The sequence below is a fragment of the Lotus japonicus genome, chromosome 6 (assembly GCF_012489685.1).
Source record: "Lotus japonicus ecotype B-129 chromosome 6, LjGifu_v1.2".
Lineage (NCBI taxonomy): Eukaryota > Viridiplantae > Streptophyta > Magnoliopsida > Fabales > Fabaceae > Lotus > Lotus japonicus.
In genome coordinates, this window is record NC_080046.1 from 64,031,382 (window position 1) to 64,046,049 (window position 14,668).

The 14,668-nt window shown below is 37.0% G+C and overlaps 4 protein-coding genes across 4 annotated transcripts; 1 reads left to right on the forward strand and 3 right to left on the reverse strand.

Moving 5' to 3' along the window:
* Window positions 1–384: 384 nt before the first annotated feature.
* On the reverse strand, window positions 385–1,319 carry LOC130722452 (signaling peptide TAXIMIN 1-like). Its single transcript, XM_057573181.1, has 3 exons — window positions 1,162–1,319; window positions 865–1,058; window positions 385–671 (listed from the first exon to the last, which is right to left on the reverse strand). The coding sequence occupies exons 2-3, from the start codon at window positions 978–980 to the stop codon at window positions 548–550; spliced, it is 240 nt and encodes a 79-aa protein (XP_057429164.1). The 5' UTR covers window positions 981–1,058; window positions 1,162–1,319; the 3' UTR covers window positions 385–547.
* A 364-nt stretch (window positions 1,320–1,683) lies between these two features.
* Window positions 1,684–3,753, reverse strand: LOC130726921 (pentatricopeptide repeat-containing protein At1g28690, mitochondrial). The gene has a single exon (XM_057578243.1). It carries the CDS (start codon window positions 3,587–3,589, stop codon window positions 2,012–2,014), a length of 1,578 nt encoding a protein of 525 aa, XP_057434226.1. The 5' UTR covers window positions 3,590–3,753; the 3' UTR covers window positions 1,684–2,011.
* Window positions 3,754–4,313: 560 nt separating this feature from the next.
* LOC130725947 (THO complex subunit 7A-like) lies at window positions 4,314–7,407 on the reverse strand. Its single transcript, XM_057577144.1, has 2 exons — window positions 6,733–7,407; window positions 4,314–4,611 (listed from the first exon to the last, which is right to left on the reverse strand). Exons 1-2 carry the CDS (start codon window positions 7,333–7,335, stop codon window positions 4,477–4,479), a joined length of 738 nt encoding a protein of 245 aa, XP_057433127.1. The 5' UTR covers window positions 7,336–7,407; the 3' UTR covers window positions 4,314–4,476.
* Window positions 7,408–9,279: 1,872 nt separating this feature from the next.
* On the forward strand, window positions 9,280–13,045 carry LOC130726068 (GDSL esterase/lipase At5g45920). Its single transcript, XM_057577289.1, has 5 exons — window positions 9,280–9,526; window positions 9,632–9,862; window positions 11,709–11,776; window positions 11,903–12,064; window positions 12,602–13,045. The coding sequence occupies exons 1-5, from the start codon at window positions 9,428–9,430 to the stop codon at window positions 12,756–12,758; spliced, it is 717 nt and encodes a 238-aa protein (XP_057433272.1). The 5' UTR covers window positions 9,280–9,427; the 3' UTR covers window positions 12,759–13,045.
* Window positions 13,046–14,668: the final 1,623 nt, after the last annotated feature.

Genomic DNA, 14,668 nt, shown 5'->3' on the forward strand with positions numbered 1-14,668 from the left:
GGGCGGCAGCAACAACATTGGATAAGAGTGGGAAACACTGCCAAATTACGTTTTGGCAAATGGGAATGCTGGTTTGATTAAATGGACATATCTCTTGCTTTCACCTGAGTTATTTACACTGAAAAAAAGTTGTTGATACAGATTTACACTATGCTACAGTGCTACTGCAATGTATTTGTAACACATTTTCACAACAGATAGTGTGTGTTAGTGTTGGCTATTTCAAGCATGAAGTAGCTAAAATTTGTTTTTAACGAGAAATAAGATGTTTAACGGAAATTCAAGAACACACTAAGGTGTTTGGACATACAGCTGACACATTCCAACACCACTTAGGTTAGGAGTTATATCTTATGTATTAAACCAGGAGAGAAGCAAACATAATGGAGGACAAAAACTAAGAATTCAGAATACTTTCATGCCTACTATTTTTCGTTTGGAGATGAATACATGATTAAACTAATGCATAAATGAACTGAAAAGAAGGCAACCAACCAAAGAACAGTACTAAAACTAATACCATCGCTTAAAATTAAATCTTAACACTCTAACATGGAATCTTGGAGATGAACCACTCCATAACCGAAATTGGAGCCTTGATCAGCGCCAGGGCAACTTCAACAATGATGGTCACGCAAAGGCAACATGGACATATGCATGTCAAAATCAACCTGCCATCAACAAATATGTTTTGAATCATAAGAAGGTACTTCAACCTCTTGTTGTATACCAAACAGAGGAAATGGGGAAAACCATAAGAATCAACTTCTCATTTATCATAAAGAAGCCTCTTCACATAATTGATTACGGTTTCAAAATTAATTATAGAAGAATTTTTAAGCATGCACAGGGAAGGGAACTTACCCAACAATCCAAATAATCACACCTACAAGGGAGATGAAGAGAGACAAGAAAGCAAAAGGCAGGCCTAAGAGAAACCCAAGAGGCCTGCATCTACAATCCTCGGAGCAGCAACACATGACTACTTAATGGCTTGTAAGTTGTAAGTTTTTCTTATCTTCTCCTTCTATACCTTCTTCAATTCAACTTCTCAAATTCTAAGAAGCCAAAGACAGCATAAAGAAGAAATATTAACAAAATGAACTAAAGAGACGTATTTAAAGGCCTGAACCTATTCTTAGTAAGAATCCAGTTGCTTACCAACAACAGAACTCCACTTTGATCACGTCCTTCTACATGATTAACAACCCTTCCTATCTTTTCACGCCACTTTGTCGTTGTGGATGAAGTTTTATTCATTTTTATATATTTTTTGGAAACTTAATTAAATATAGAGAAATGCAAATTCAATATGTGACGGCAATAGGGCTGCGTTGCCATGCTAGCTCAGAAGGTGTTGACTTACTAACTACTAATCAACTACAAAAGGTAGAAAATCAAAACATATCAAGGATTTTGAAAAAGAAACGTACACGGCACAATCAACAATTAAATTCAACAAAGTTCTACAATTATACTAAAACAATAAGTATATATGCACTTTTGTTGAAATAAATCAGATAAATCTGACAAAGCTTGAATGAGAATAAAGACATAAATGTTACATAACTCAATTTTAATTATATCTCACGGATCATTTTGTGAAATATAAAAAACAAATATTTTATTGATAAAAAATATTTGAACCACAATTTATATGATCTTATTGTTTTTATTTTCTTATTATTGATTGAAGAAGTTTAAATAAAATTTATAAAACAGCTTATCTCTTAAGAATGAGGCCTTTGTGTACAAAATAGTCAGGACTCAGTAACTTTAATTTTACCTTTTCATTCTTTTCTGTCAATTAGGATTTAGCTCCTTGAACCATACAGTCTTGCACTCTACCATTGTCTCTCCACTTCATCGAAAATCTTGTGAAATTTCTTATAATAGTTTACATTAATGTCAGAACCAAAACAAGACCAGATTGTACAAGAGCAAGCAAGAGGGATCATCTGATTTAATTAACCAAAAAATGCCAATTGGCATCTCTTCACCATCCCAAGAACTAATAAACACTATCAGCTCCAACCCAACTGCAGGCAGTATCCTTGGATATTCCCCTCTCCTTCATTACTTCTCTAAGCTCACTAACACTATCCCATTTCTCAGCAGCTGCCAAAGTATTAGACAGTGCAACATATGCCCCAGGTCGTCCATTAGCATTCAGCTTAAAAAGCTCACTTGCAGCTAATTTCGCCATCTCTGTATTCCCATGTAGTCTGCAAGAACTAAGTAAAGCAGCCCACACATCTGAATTGGGTCTCTCCGGCATCCTCATGACAAACTCCCAAGCCTGATTCAGCCTTCCTGCTCGTCCTAACAGATCAACCACGCAAGCATAATGCTCCATCCTTGGCTTAACCTTGTATTCATTCTCCATGCTCTGAAAGATCTCCAAACCCTTATCCACAAGTCCAGCATGTGCACAAGCTGAGAGAGCACTGAGGAATGTCACAAAATTGGGTACAACGCCATACTCTATCTGCATCTTTTGAAATAGTTCAAGTGCTTCATCAGGGAATCCATTCTTCCCATATCCATCAATCATAGATGTCCATGAAAAAACATTCTTCTGATGCATGTGGTCAAAAACTCTTCGAGAATCTACAACTCTTCCACATTTGGAATACATGTCTATAAGGGCACTTCCTAATTTTATATGCCCAAAAAATGGTGTCTTCATAAGCTGACTCTGTACTTGTTGCCCAACTTCAAATGCAGCAACCATGGAACAAGCACCAATTATGCTAGCAAATGTAGAAATGTTCGGCCTAAAGTTCAACCGTTGCATGTCAATGTAAACTTCAAGGGATCTCGTAGCACATTCGGATGTCTTGCTGTAGCCTTCAATCATAGCATTAAACACCACTATATCCTTGTCCACTGTTTTCTGAAATATACATTCTGCATCTTTGAAAAGGCCTTGATTCATGTAACCCGAGATGAGAGATGTCGAAGATATGACATTTTTCTCCGACATTACATCAAACACAGTCCTCGCATAAGCAATCCTACCATTCTTAACATAAGAGTCAGTAAGCGCTGTACAAAGAACATCATCTTTCTCAACATCAACATCAGCTTTCAGAATCTGCACGTGCACTATTCTTCCAAGGTCACCAAGGGGCGCAACATTACGTCCTGAAGTAGACGTAGACGCCTTTAAAATCATTGAAAAAGTAAACCCATCAAGCTTTTCCCCAGACACTAAAAGCCTACGAACCAAACCAAGTGACTCTTCAACTTGTCCTTGTTTGAGATAGGCACCAATCATATAATTATAAGCTGATAAAGTTTTGTCCCGCAAATCATCAAACACCTGGCGTGCATATCTTAAACAATTACATTTAAGGTACAATACAAGTAGTTTGATAGAAATATTAGTGTTGGGAACAAAGCCAGTTTTGAGAATGTGGGAATGGATCGTTTGGCCGAAGGAAGGAGTGTCGGAGTTGATGTAGTACTGCAGAGTATTGGAGAGCAAGGTAGAGTGTGGAACAAAGTCATGGTTTTGCAGAAATGGTTGGTGGGGTGAGAAGAGGGCACGAGAGGAGAAAAAAGGTCTGAGTATTCCATTGTTCATCTTGTCGTGGACATTGCCAGAGCTTAAACCATGCCAGTGGTTACCAACTCTTGCGTTACGGCGAGACGAGACAGAACAAGGACCTGTCTGTGATCCTATGTGACTGCTATTCGATGTTAAGTTTGTGAGTGTGAGTTGAAGTCATGTGATTTATATTTGAAATATACTTATCAATTGATTTCTTAAGAATATTTCACTTGAATAATTTTAATTATGGACTAGTGCTAACTGGATTACTCGATACATTAGCTTTAGTTGATTTACTATTCGATACGTTGTAACATATTTTATACTCTGAATTTAGTTGATTAAAATTTGTACAATTGATTAACTAAGTGTGTTTTATTTTATGAAGGTCGGGAAAGTGATTAATCTTGAAATCAATTATTTTGGAGTTGTTGCATCTTCAATCCATACACGTTGCAGGATGTGTTTGGAACGGGGAACAAGCTAGTGGTCTGAGAATGAAACAAGCGCGCGATTCTAGGTTGCATAAGCTTATAGGTAATGTTCCTCAAGAAATTGAACCACACCTCCGTATTGCTCAATTTTATGACCTAGCTCTAATTCAAGATGTTGCCCCAGATCACGGGTTGATAGCGGCTCTTGTGGAGTGTTGGATGCATGAGACCAATGCTTTCTATATGTCAGTGGCTGAGTGCACTATCACTTTAGAAGATGTTGCATTGCAACTTAAACTCAACAATATTGATTCTCAGACAAATTTTGAAAGAAAATTCCAATCAAAATGCATTTAAGTATTACTAAGGTCTCAGCACTAGCACAATAATACTGATATTTCATTTACATTTGATTCCTAATCATTGTAGAAAAACAAACCACCATTTTAGTGTAAGAGATGTTACAACAGTAAATATTCAATCTAGTTACTGGTCAATTGCCATTGATTCCGACCCCCCACTTGCGTCCTCCATCCCATTCTTAAGCTCCTCAGTTGCTATTCTCATTTCCTCAACAAGACTCTTTTGGTCCTCCTCTATCGTGTTTTGCAACTCATCCACCTGTAGGAAGACCAAAAGCAAAATAAACATTAATATCAATAGCTTACATAGACAAAAAATATTAACATAAGGGAAGTCGCTTTGTCCAGATTTTGAAATCACGGTGTTTCCAGTTAAGAAGTTCATGTAACATGGGAAATAATTGATAAAGAGAAAATACACAACTCCTTATTGTGAAATACTTGAATCAAAGTGCCTCATCGAAACGTGATTCAAATTAATTTTAAAACAAAACCAACAGTTTTCATGAGAAAGGTATGCCTAACATAGATATAAGTCTTCAACTGATATGAAATGAGGAGAAAAAAGTATATTCATACAGTAGCAATGGAACCTTGCAAACTAATTATAACAACTGAATTGAAACTAAGAGACTAACTAATAATCAACAAACTAACCACAAAACCCTTGATATTCCTAATACCCCACAACAATCTGGTGGTGGTGATTGGTACCAAACAAAAACCAGCTGGAAAAAAGAAATCCTGTGAAGGCCAAAAAAACTAACAAGATGGCCAATAGATGTATTCAATTGACCGACGAACTTAGCCAATAAGATGCAACCTCAAACAACAGTTTCAGACAAACAAATCTAAGACATTCTATATTTATATTATACAACCTCAAACGATGGTGATGGTCATACAATGGTCGTACAACATCTGAAATCCATTAAATCAAGAAATAAATGATCTAAATACATGATCTATAACATCTGAAGTCTACCAGTTATGATGAGAGTGAGGGAAAAAATATGGGAATAGCTCCATGTAACCATTAACACAGCTAAAACAAGTTGAGACGTCAGATTGGGAGCATAGCAAAGACACTAAGTGAATGGCTCAGATAAAGATATCAGACCCCCCTCAACTCTGGACCTCAACCATGGCGCTCAGGCACATATGCTGATAAGGGACTTGGTTAGTGGCTCCCTGATGAAGGCCCCGTTAGCCAACATGCTGTCGACACAGTTGTTGACCGTGGAGGTTTTGAAAACCTTGGCTCCATGATGAAGATGATAAAGATTGCAGCGCGCACCTTCTTTCTTGGGCTCACTACCACAGTGTCTCCGAAGTGGACTCTACAAGATGCATTGGCAGGATGACAATGGTTCCAACTGACCTGAGAACCCTGAGCAGAGAAGAGCAAGAGCGACGGCACACTCTTGCACCTGTGTGTGTGAAATAAAGAGTGATGACGGTCCTTGCAGCGGTGACTTTAGACTTCAGAGCATTTGAGCAATGGGATTTTGACAGAGGCAATGTCAAATTCAGGTCATGGTAGCAGCTCAGGCCTGACAACTAAGATGAATCTTCATGAGGTTTTCAAGGATTGAGCGAAGCCTTCTTGAAATCTCCTTGGTCTTTGGTCAAGGCTTGCTCAAGCTTGCATTTCAGCCTCATGATTTCTTCTCCATTTTTTCCCTCTTCTACAGATAAGACGATGGAGTAGGATGGAATGAACATAGACACCCAAAAAATCACTGAAAATATATCTTGGTGCATGAAACCAACATCAACAACCATCGAAGCTTGAAGCAAATGAGGCAAAAGTGATGGGCTCTGTGGGTGAAGCTCTAATACCATCTCAGTAATTTTGGATGGAGTTACGAGAAGTAAAGGAGAAGAACTCTTTGGAGAGAAAAAAGGAGAATCAATTCAATTCAAGGAGGAACCATATTATTGAACTGATATGAAATGAGTAGATACAAGTATATTTATGCAGTAGAAATGGAACCAAACTAACTAACTATATAACGAAACTAACTAACAGAGTTAGCTATCAGACTAACGATTAACGAGCAAACTAATCGTAACACACTTGATATGCCTAATATAAACTGCATAGCCAATTTATGCAATAAATTTACAAATTAAAACAAGTTCTCTGTTCCAGTCTTCCAGACCAACAAAAGTATAAACATCTTTAGAGCTAAGATCACTAATAACCCTTCTCATTGCATTTGCATTATTTATCTAAGGTTGCATTCTTTAGAGCTAGTTTAACATGACCAAGTATAAACATCAGCACAGTATAAATTCCATCATTGCATAATTGAAAGAAGCAAAAACAAACACAGTAACCACAAAAGACATAGCATAAAAGCATAACACCACATACCACATGCAACAAAAGTGCAAACTGCTTCTTCCTCAGCTCCAACAATCTAGAACCAGCTGTATTCTCTGCCTCCAATGCTGCAATCTCTTTCTCCAGCTCCGTGTTAACCTTCATCGTCTTCGCCCTCGGCGGCTGCAGAGCAATCAACTTCCTAATAGCCTCGCACTCCTCCTTATGCCGCCTCTCGACCTTACTCTCTTCCAATTGCTTCTTCAACACCTCAATATCCGCCTGCGCCTGCAAGATCTGGCGATTCATCTCATCATTCAACTCGTTGAAATTCTCCTGCTCCCTCACATTGGCATCCACAACCGCCTTGCTCTTGAGAAGCGGGATCTCGAAAGCGGTTAGCTCCTGCAAGAAGGCTCTGGCGAGCTTGTCGCAGTCGGCGTAGTTTTCTTCGTCGTCGTCGTCCTTGTCGATCTCGGAGACGAAGGAGGTGAACTTCTTCTGAAGCTTCTTCAGTGGTGGTTCGCCTCTGGTGGTTGTTGTTCGGGTGAGGAGCCTGTGCTTGATGATTGCGTCGTCTTCGGCGGGGCCGAAGGCGTAGTTGGCCGCCACTGCTTCGCCGCGCGCCGAAACCTTCCTTGTCTTTCCGAGCATCTTCGCGGTTGCGCCTCCGATGGAAAAGGTATCACTGCGGAGGAGGGAGCGGGCCGAATGCGTTTATTTCTATATTCCTGTATAAATGAACTTTTAATAATAAGAAAATTGTTTTTCAAAAATAAGAAAATTATTTAAATTATATGTATGTATGGTTTGGAACACTTCTGCTCAAAGTGTCATTAAGTCATAAAATCCTTGTAGGATAGTCCAAATGGTAGGAGTTCGGGAATATTATATGAGCTAGGTAGGGGATGTCCCGAGATTGATTCCAATATAACAAAATTTGTGATTGCCCTCTTCATTTAAGTTAATATTCAAAAAATGTACTTCAAAACAAACTAGGTCAAAACAAAAATCTTAATTGGCTCTAGAGTGCAAAGATAAGCATGTTCTTCTGATCAAGTCATTTAATATGTAAACGTATAATTATAATTACATAATTAATCGCGTATGCAACTATCTCTTTTTTAAATTTATGAAACTCGTGACTCAACCTCAAGTATGAGGAGTGACTCACTCCAATGTACATAAAATACTTAATCCACATCACTACTTGATTTAGTGTCTCAAATGAGTAAATCAAAATTGTCGTTGTGCGCTTGGTCGAAACGAGCCAAACCATGCTTTTCGTGAAACTTGTTTCCGTACACAAAAGGAATGAGTGGGTCGGCCAAAGTGCTAATCTGTTGGGGTCGGTATCCTCTGTGACACCTACGTAGACGAGGGCAGAAAGTGGTCGCATATGCAATCATAATGCACAAATAACAAGCAGCTTCTAATAAGACTTTTGGGTGGAGAGGCGCATGAATGATTCGACGCCACGCGAGAATCAAAGGCATTTTGAGGCTGTATAGGTATGAGATTATGTAGTTAAGAATGACCTATAATATTTGGTAGATACTACTCATAATAACAAAGTTTATATTATTTTCGAGAGCCCAATTTAGAGAAACTATAAGGTTAAGTGTGCTTCCTTAGAGAAATTGGGGATGAATGGCCTCCTAGTAAGTTTTTTTTTTTTTTTTCAATTTCCTAGTAAGTTTTCTATGGAGCTCGTAAATGCTGACAAAATGCGCTAAAAAGAATCAAATTATTATTGTGGAAAGGTCACCTAATCGTGATGTCATATCCTCAAAAGTTAGAACACAAGCCCCAATATATCAAGGTCAATAGATAGGCGAAGCATGCCTTCGTGAGACTTGAATGAACGTTTTTTTTCTTCTAATGACTGGCGTTTGCGTGCTTCACCTCAGACTTTTCTAAACTCATGCTCTTATTTCTCTATCATTAATCATTGTTTTATTCAAATTGTAACATGGTGTGTTTGATCAATATCAGTATGTGATTCCTCTTTGAATATATTTGTTGTCTCATATATTTATTTTGGAAGTATATATTTAATTCATGTTCTTAATTTTCTATCATTGAATGCCAAAGGAATGAGTCATGAGTGGGCTCACCATGTGGTCATTCCTTGGGGTCGATCTCCTCAATGTAGGAAGTCAAGTGACATCTTTATGTTAATGGTCTCATATCAATGTGTCATGTGTGTAAGTAAGTTACACATTTTTCATAGCAGTTACTTATTAAACACTAACAACATCAACATGTCAAAGCAAATTAATTATTGTAACGATGTAGAGACATGGCTCCTCTACCCCTGTCTTGGGTGGTGGCAGTGATACAACTTAGTACTACATGTATGCTGTGCTTAACATTTTATCTATCATTCACTCTATCAGTAACTGCAACAATAATTACATTGTAGAAAACCTTCATCCGTTCACTCCTGTTAATGCGATACTAGAATAAGTAGTCTTTATTATAAATAGACAACAATTTTGGACACATAGGAAAATGAGAAGTGCTGGAGCCCCTGTCCCTGGGTAAGTCTCTGTCAGCATGTCCTTTTTTAGTGCAATGCAATGAATTGGATGCACTTCAAAACGTGTACCTTTTTTTCCCGATTATTTAATCTCAACAACGATAGTAGTGTAGTGTAGTGTAGTGTAGTGCACACTCAACTGAATCTCATTCTTCTCTTCTTTTGCACCTGAACCCACCAACCGCACCCCCTGTCCCTAACACCATGAGGCCAAAGATTTATCTCTTTGGTGATTCAATCACTGAGGATTCCTTCGCTGTTGGAGCATGGGGTGCTTCTCTTGCCAACCATTTCGCTCGCTCGGTAATCCACTTCATTCATGAATACCTTTCATACCTTTTTTATTGTTTTTGCTTTTCTCGGTGATGGGTTTTGCCATTTTGATGTATGGGGTTTGTGTATTATCAGGTAGATGTGGTGCTCAGAGGGTATAGCGGGTACAACACCCGGTGGGCACTGAAGGTGTTGGACAGGGTTTTCCCTGCGTCAGAGGGTGGTGACGGTGGAACTGCGCCGGTTGCAGTGACCGTTTTCTTTGGGGCTAACGACGCTAGTCTTCCTGATAGATACTCTGCATTTCAGCACGTGCCTATTCATGAATTCAAGCACAACCTTCGCTCCATTGTTTCCTTCTTCAAGGTAACTCTCTCATCTATGTTTTAAATTAATTAACCATTGTGTGAAAAGGGTCACTTTGAGTTTTGACCCTTGTGGGGTTGTTATGTTAAGCATGCTTTGGTTATGTATATTGTATGTTAGAAAAGGATTAATTATTTGTCACTTGGTGGGGTTCAGTGTTATTGCATGTTAAAAAAGGGTTAATCATTTGTCACTTGTGGGGTTTGATTTGAGGAATTGGGATTGAGAAGAAGCGGGTCCCATTCAAAATTTGGAGGTGGTGTCAAATAAACATGAGTGGAGTGGTGTGGCTGTGGAGAGTTTTGTTGTCACTTGATCACCATACACTGTCCAAAAGGTTTGATTCTTTGCTTTTTTGTGGGCATGGAGGTAGCACGAGATGCTTGTGTAAGGCTCCACTTGTTGTTGGTTTTCTTTTAGGGGGAAACTGGTCAGGTTCAGGGGCCTATTGTTGATTTCAGAACCTAAACACTGTGTCTCCTTTCTCATGTCTTTTTCTTTGGTGACCATGCAATTATATTATTCGGTTTGGTCGCCTATGACTGTTAGATAGGTAATTTAGCAATAGCAAGATGGGATTATGGGGAAGACTTTACTTTAGTAGTGAAAGAATGGTGTCTCTTCTTCATGACTAAGAGTGTGTTTGGAATTTGTATACCAGTTGAGTGAACAAGCTTTTATCTCTATTTGGAAGAAGAGTTTCTCTTCATTTTTATTTTGAATTATGTGCTAATGACTGTTTACACCGATGCTAACAGATATCCAAGCATATATAGTATAATAGATCAACTTTTATATATCTATATCAACTCTATCTTCCTATCTTTCTTTTCTTTTTCTATTACATCACTCATCAAGGTTTATGTTTATGCAAACTCTTAACTTTTCGTGTTGGGGTTAGGTTAAAAGTAAATGGACATGGATGAGAGAATCTCCACTCATGTTTTTATCTTGACAGTAGTATTTTTTCTATTTTTTAGTGTATGCTTGTTTTCAGCTAATGTTTGGTTGAATGTACATGAACCTTCAAATATGCTTTCATTTCATGTTTTGATCCTCAGAAAGCTAGAATTGGCTTCCCAAGACACTTAAATGGAACTCTAAGATGTATTCAAGCTTACCCTTAGTCATATCATATGGATATGTTGGAACACCAGTTTTCTCCAAAGTGGAAGGGCATTCACATGGATTTTGGGAGAAAAAGTAAAAGGGACTTGATGGTTTAGTTGGCTTGATAGTTCTTTTAGAGTAAGTGAGTAACCTAACTTGTTTCCAAACACAAACTAAATCATCTGCTGAACAATCGCGGAGGACAGCCACAGGCTTAATGGATGCTGACACTTCTAATAAGTACTTTAATTTTGATTTAATAGGAAGATGTATGTTTCGTGAATATATGGACTATATTCATCAGCAAAAGTTAGAAAGGATGAGATAGAGAAAAGTAGATGCTACTTGTATGATATGGATGATTCCTGAATACCCACATGATTATCCAATAACTAGCAAGTTGCATTGCCTGGAAAAATGAGAAGGGATATTTATGAGAAGAAGTTTTAGAAATATAAAGTTTAATTCAGAAGAATTTAAATTTAAACTTTTTGAAGAATATAAGTTGACATTAAGTTTAGGCCTCCTAGTGAATAAGTTAGAAGTTGATTGGGAAAAGTAAATTTCTTAGCTAAGGGGGATTCATGTTCTTATTTGCTTGTTTAGGTATTTCAGCCATATAGGATGGGGTAAAGCTCAAGGGTGAATTCATGAGGATCAGCATTTATGTAAATTCTAGGCTCTTGTATAAATGTTACTCAAAATTAAACCTTGCAAGTTTTCCTTTGAATTTCAGAAGCAGTGGCCCACAACTCATGTTCTCCTGATAACTCCTCCTCCAATTGATGATGATGCAAGAGTTAGGTATTGTTTCATTGGCCATTTGACTTCACATTGTCACTGCTTTCATTAGCTCTTCTCTGTTTTTAAGATTTAGAGACAGAATGCAATAGAGGTTAAACTCTGAATAGTTTCTAAAATCTACTGCAGATATCCATTTGTAGAAAATCCACAGGGTCTTCCTGAAAGGACAAATGAAGCTGCTGGTGAGTATGCTAGAGCATGTGTTGCTGTGGCTGGAGAATGTGAAATTCCTGTGGTTGATCTTTGGACCAAAATGCAACAGTCCCCTGATTGGAAAGACTATTTAAGGTTAAAACCTTCTTTTGTATATGTTCACTCGCTGCATTTTGTATCTTAGTAAATCTTGCACATACTACATTAACAGTGGTTACCACTTACCATTTGAACTAAAAGACTAAAGCTCCATTTGGAAGAGCTTATCTTATAGCATAAACACTTATGCTAGTCTTCGAGAGAGCTTATATAAACAGCCTATGAGGTGTTTTGAGCTTATTTTCATTAGTTGCTTAGATTAGCTTATGAATAACGGTTTGTACTACCTATACTTATTTTGAGCTGATTTCAATAAGCTTATCAAATTAGCTTATGAATAAGCTCTATAAGCGTTTAATTAAACTATTTACCCAAATGCACTCTAACTAGCATGCTGGCTTTATCTTGTAATTTAACTGAATGTGGATTGAATCATCTTTACTCCACAGCATAACATCTTTGAGTTCTTAACTGTGGACACAGTTTTCAAATTTATATTTATGTGTAGCTGACATATGATGGGTTTGCAAAGAAGAATTTCATTATTTGATGATGTTTTGATTGCATATGCAGTGATGGTTTGCATCTGACTCAAGGTGGCAGTCAAGTTGTTTGTGAGGAAGTAATCAGAAAGCTGAGAGATAAAGGGTTGAGTAGAGAATCTCTGCCAGCTGAGCTTCCACTTCTCTCTGATATTGATCCTAGTGACCCAATGAAGGCATTTCAGTAGTAATAGGATGATATATGACAATAGGGGTGGGGGGTTATTGTACTCTTTTCCTTACTAATGAAGGACATGTTCATAGACTATGTTTTATGTCATAATTTCTGGACTGTTATAGCCATTCTCTGCAAGTCTCTTCCTGTGGAAAACAATATCCTAAATAATTAGTCGGGATATTTTTTTTTTGTTTCAAACTACTGGGGCTGTTTCAGTTTATTTCCTTTGATGATTATGGTTGTAACTTGTAAGTTGGCATGTAATACTTTTTCTAATGTCAAGTTTCTTTTGTCAAAGTGTTGGCTTTTTTTTGCATTGGCCTATAACTTGTTCTATAAGTGTGTGTTTGGATACACTTTCAACCTACATTAGCACACATTTGACATTTCAACAAAAAAGCACATTCTTCATATGAGCAAAAAAGAAGTGGGTTGATGAAAGATTTTCACATCCAACTCAACTCTAATACTAACATACCTTTAGTTATGGACAAATATACCTTTCTATTTAATATCATATGCCTTTATAAAAAAATATTTAAATAATTTTAAACTAACAATTGTTTGATAATTGACTTTAAGGCTATATTTACTTTATAAAAGCTATAAGCTACTGAAATAACTTATTAAAAAAGCTATAAGCTACTGAAATAAGCTATTTTACCAAACACTTCTAAAAAGTTTTTATTTTAGTTGAAATGACATGTCAAATAAAGTCTAAATTAAAAGTATGACATATGAATGTGTTTTAATTATGAGCGAATGGATGCTTCCACTTTCAGAAAATTTAATGTCGTTTTCCATTACACTTTTTAACATATGAAAAAGATTTTGTCATATTGACTGAAATCTTAACACTCCATTTTTAACAATTGTGTTGTTTGGCGGAAAAAATAATTGTGTTATTAACAATTTTGACATCAATTTACTAACAAACAAGTTGTCCCCGAGAGTTAGCTCAAGTGGTAAGAGTTAGGGGACATAAGGGTGGGGAGGGGAAGGTCCAGGGTTCGAATCCTGGAAGGGAACTTTGAAGGGATTTTCTAACTTACTAACAACTAACCACTAACATTTACCTATAAAAAAAAAACTAACAAACAAGTTAAAAAATTATAATTCTTCTTTGATAAACATCGCTAAAAATAAGCGTCGATAATGTCTCACTTTCCTAGGAATGTGGGTCTAATTCTTCTGCAACCTTTTTTTGTCAAAGGCTTCTGCAACCTTTAAAATCTTAATTAAGTCGATGGATAAGCCACCTAGGAAGATCCAAGACTAGTTAAGTAGTTGGGCTCCGTGTGGCCCACGCGCCTGGGAGGGGCCAATCCGCGTCTGACGCGTGGCACGCCCGGCAAGTCTCAAGAATTCAGACTTTTAGGGTTTTATTGATTTTTTTAGCTACATTTTGTCAAAATATATTTAAGATAGGATTTTTTAAACATATGAATTTTTTTATACTCAGATTAGACTATTGTAATTCAAAAGGAAAAAGAAAGTAATAAGCAAATGATGATCGTCTATACACTAATTACAAGAGTAAATGGGTTCATGGAATTCTGAAATAAGAGGAAGAATTAAGCACAGGAAACATATATATTCTACAATGCACTAGAAAGTTAATTGATTTTTTCAAAAATAAATAATAATTGAAATCGTGGGATGATGCCTTTAATTAATCTATTTTATAAGCTGTCACACTTTTTAAAAAGTAATCATTAAAAAAACAAAGTTTATCGAAGGTACACACCAATTAAGTGCATCACTTATAAATTCTAATTTATTGAGTTTTGTTTTATAACCACGTCATTTTAACACAACTCGAAACTCTGATTTTATAGAAGTGGCATGATGACTTTTCACATTGGAAAGAAATTGTTATAGTAGGATGCAAGACAGCCTCATCTCCAACTTACCAGCTCT

Excerpts from the sequence above, each read along its gene's own strand:
- LOC130722452 (XM_057573181.1), bottom strand. The coding sequence starts at position 980 with ATGTGTTGCTGCTCCGAGGATTGTAGATGCAGGCCTCTTGGGTTTCTC. Across the intron at positions 672-864 it reads GTGATTATTTGGATTGTTGG|GTTGATTTTGACATGCATAT; the intron begins GTAAGTTCCCTT and ends TGTTGATGGCAG.
- LOC130726921 (XM_057578243.1), bottom strand. The coding sequence starts at position 3,589 with ATGAACAATGGAATACTCAGACCTTTTTTCTCCTCTCGTGCCCTCTTC.
- LOC130725947 (XM_057577144.1), bottom strand. The coding sequence starts at position 7,335 with ATGCTCGGAAAGACAAGGAAGGTTTCGGCGCGCGGCGAAGCAGTGGCG. Across the intron at positions 4,612-6,732 it reads TTGCACTTTTGTTGCATGTG|GTGGATGAGTTGCAAAACAC; the intron begins GTATGTGGTGTT and ends GTCTTCCTACAG.
- LOC130726068 (XM_057577289.1), top strand. The coding sequence starts at position 9,428 with ATGAGGCCAAAGATTTATCTCTTTGGTGATTCAATCACTGAGGATTCC. Across the intron at positions 9,527-9,631 it reads CCAACCATTTCGCTCGCTCG|GTAGATGTGGTGCTCAGAGG; the intron begins GTAATCCACTTC and ends GTGTATTATCAG. Across the intron at positions 12,065-12,601 it reads GATTGGAAAGACTATTTAAG|TGATGGTTTGCATCTGACTC; the intron begins GTTAAAACCTTC and ends TTGCATATGCAG.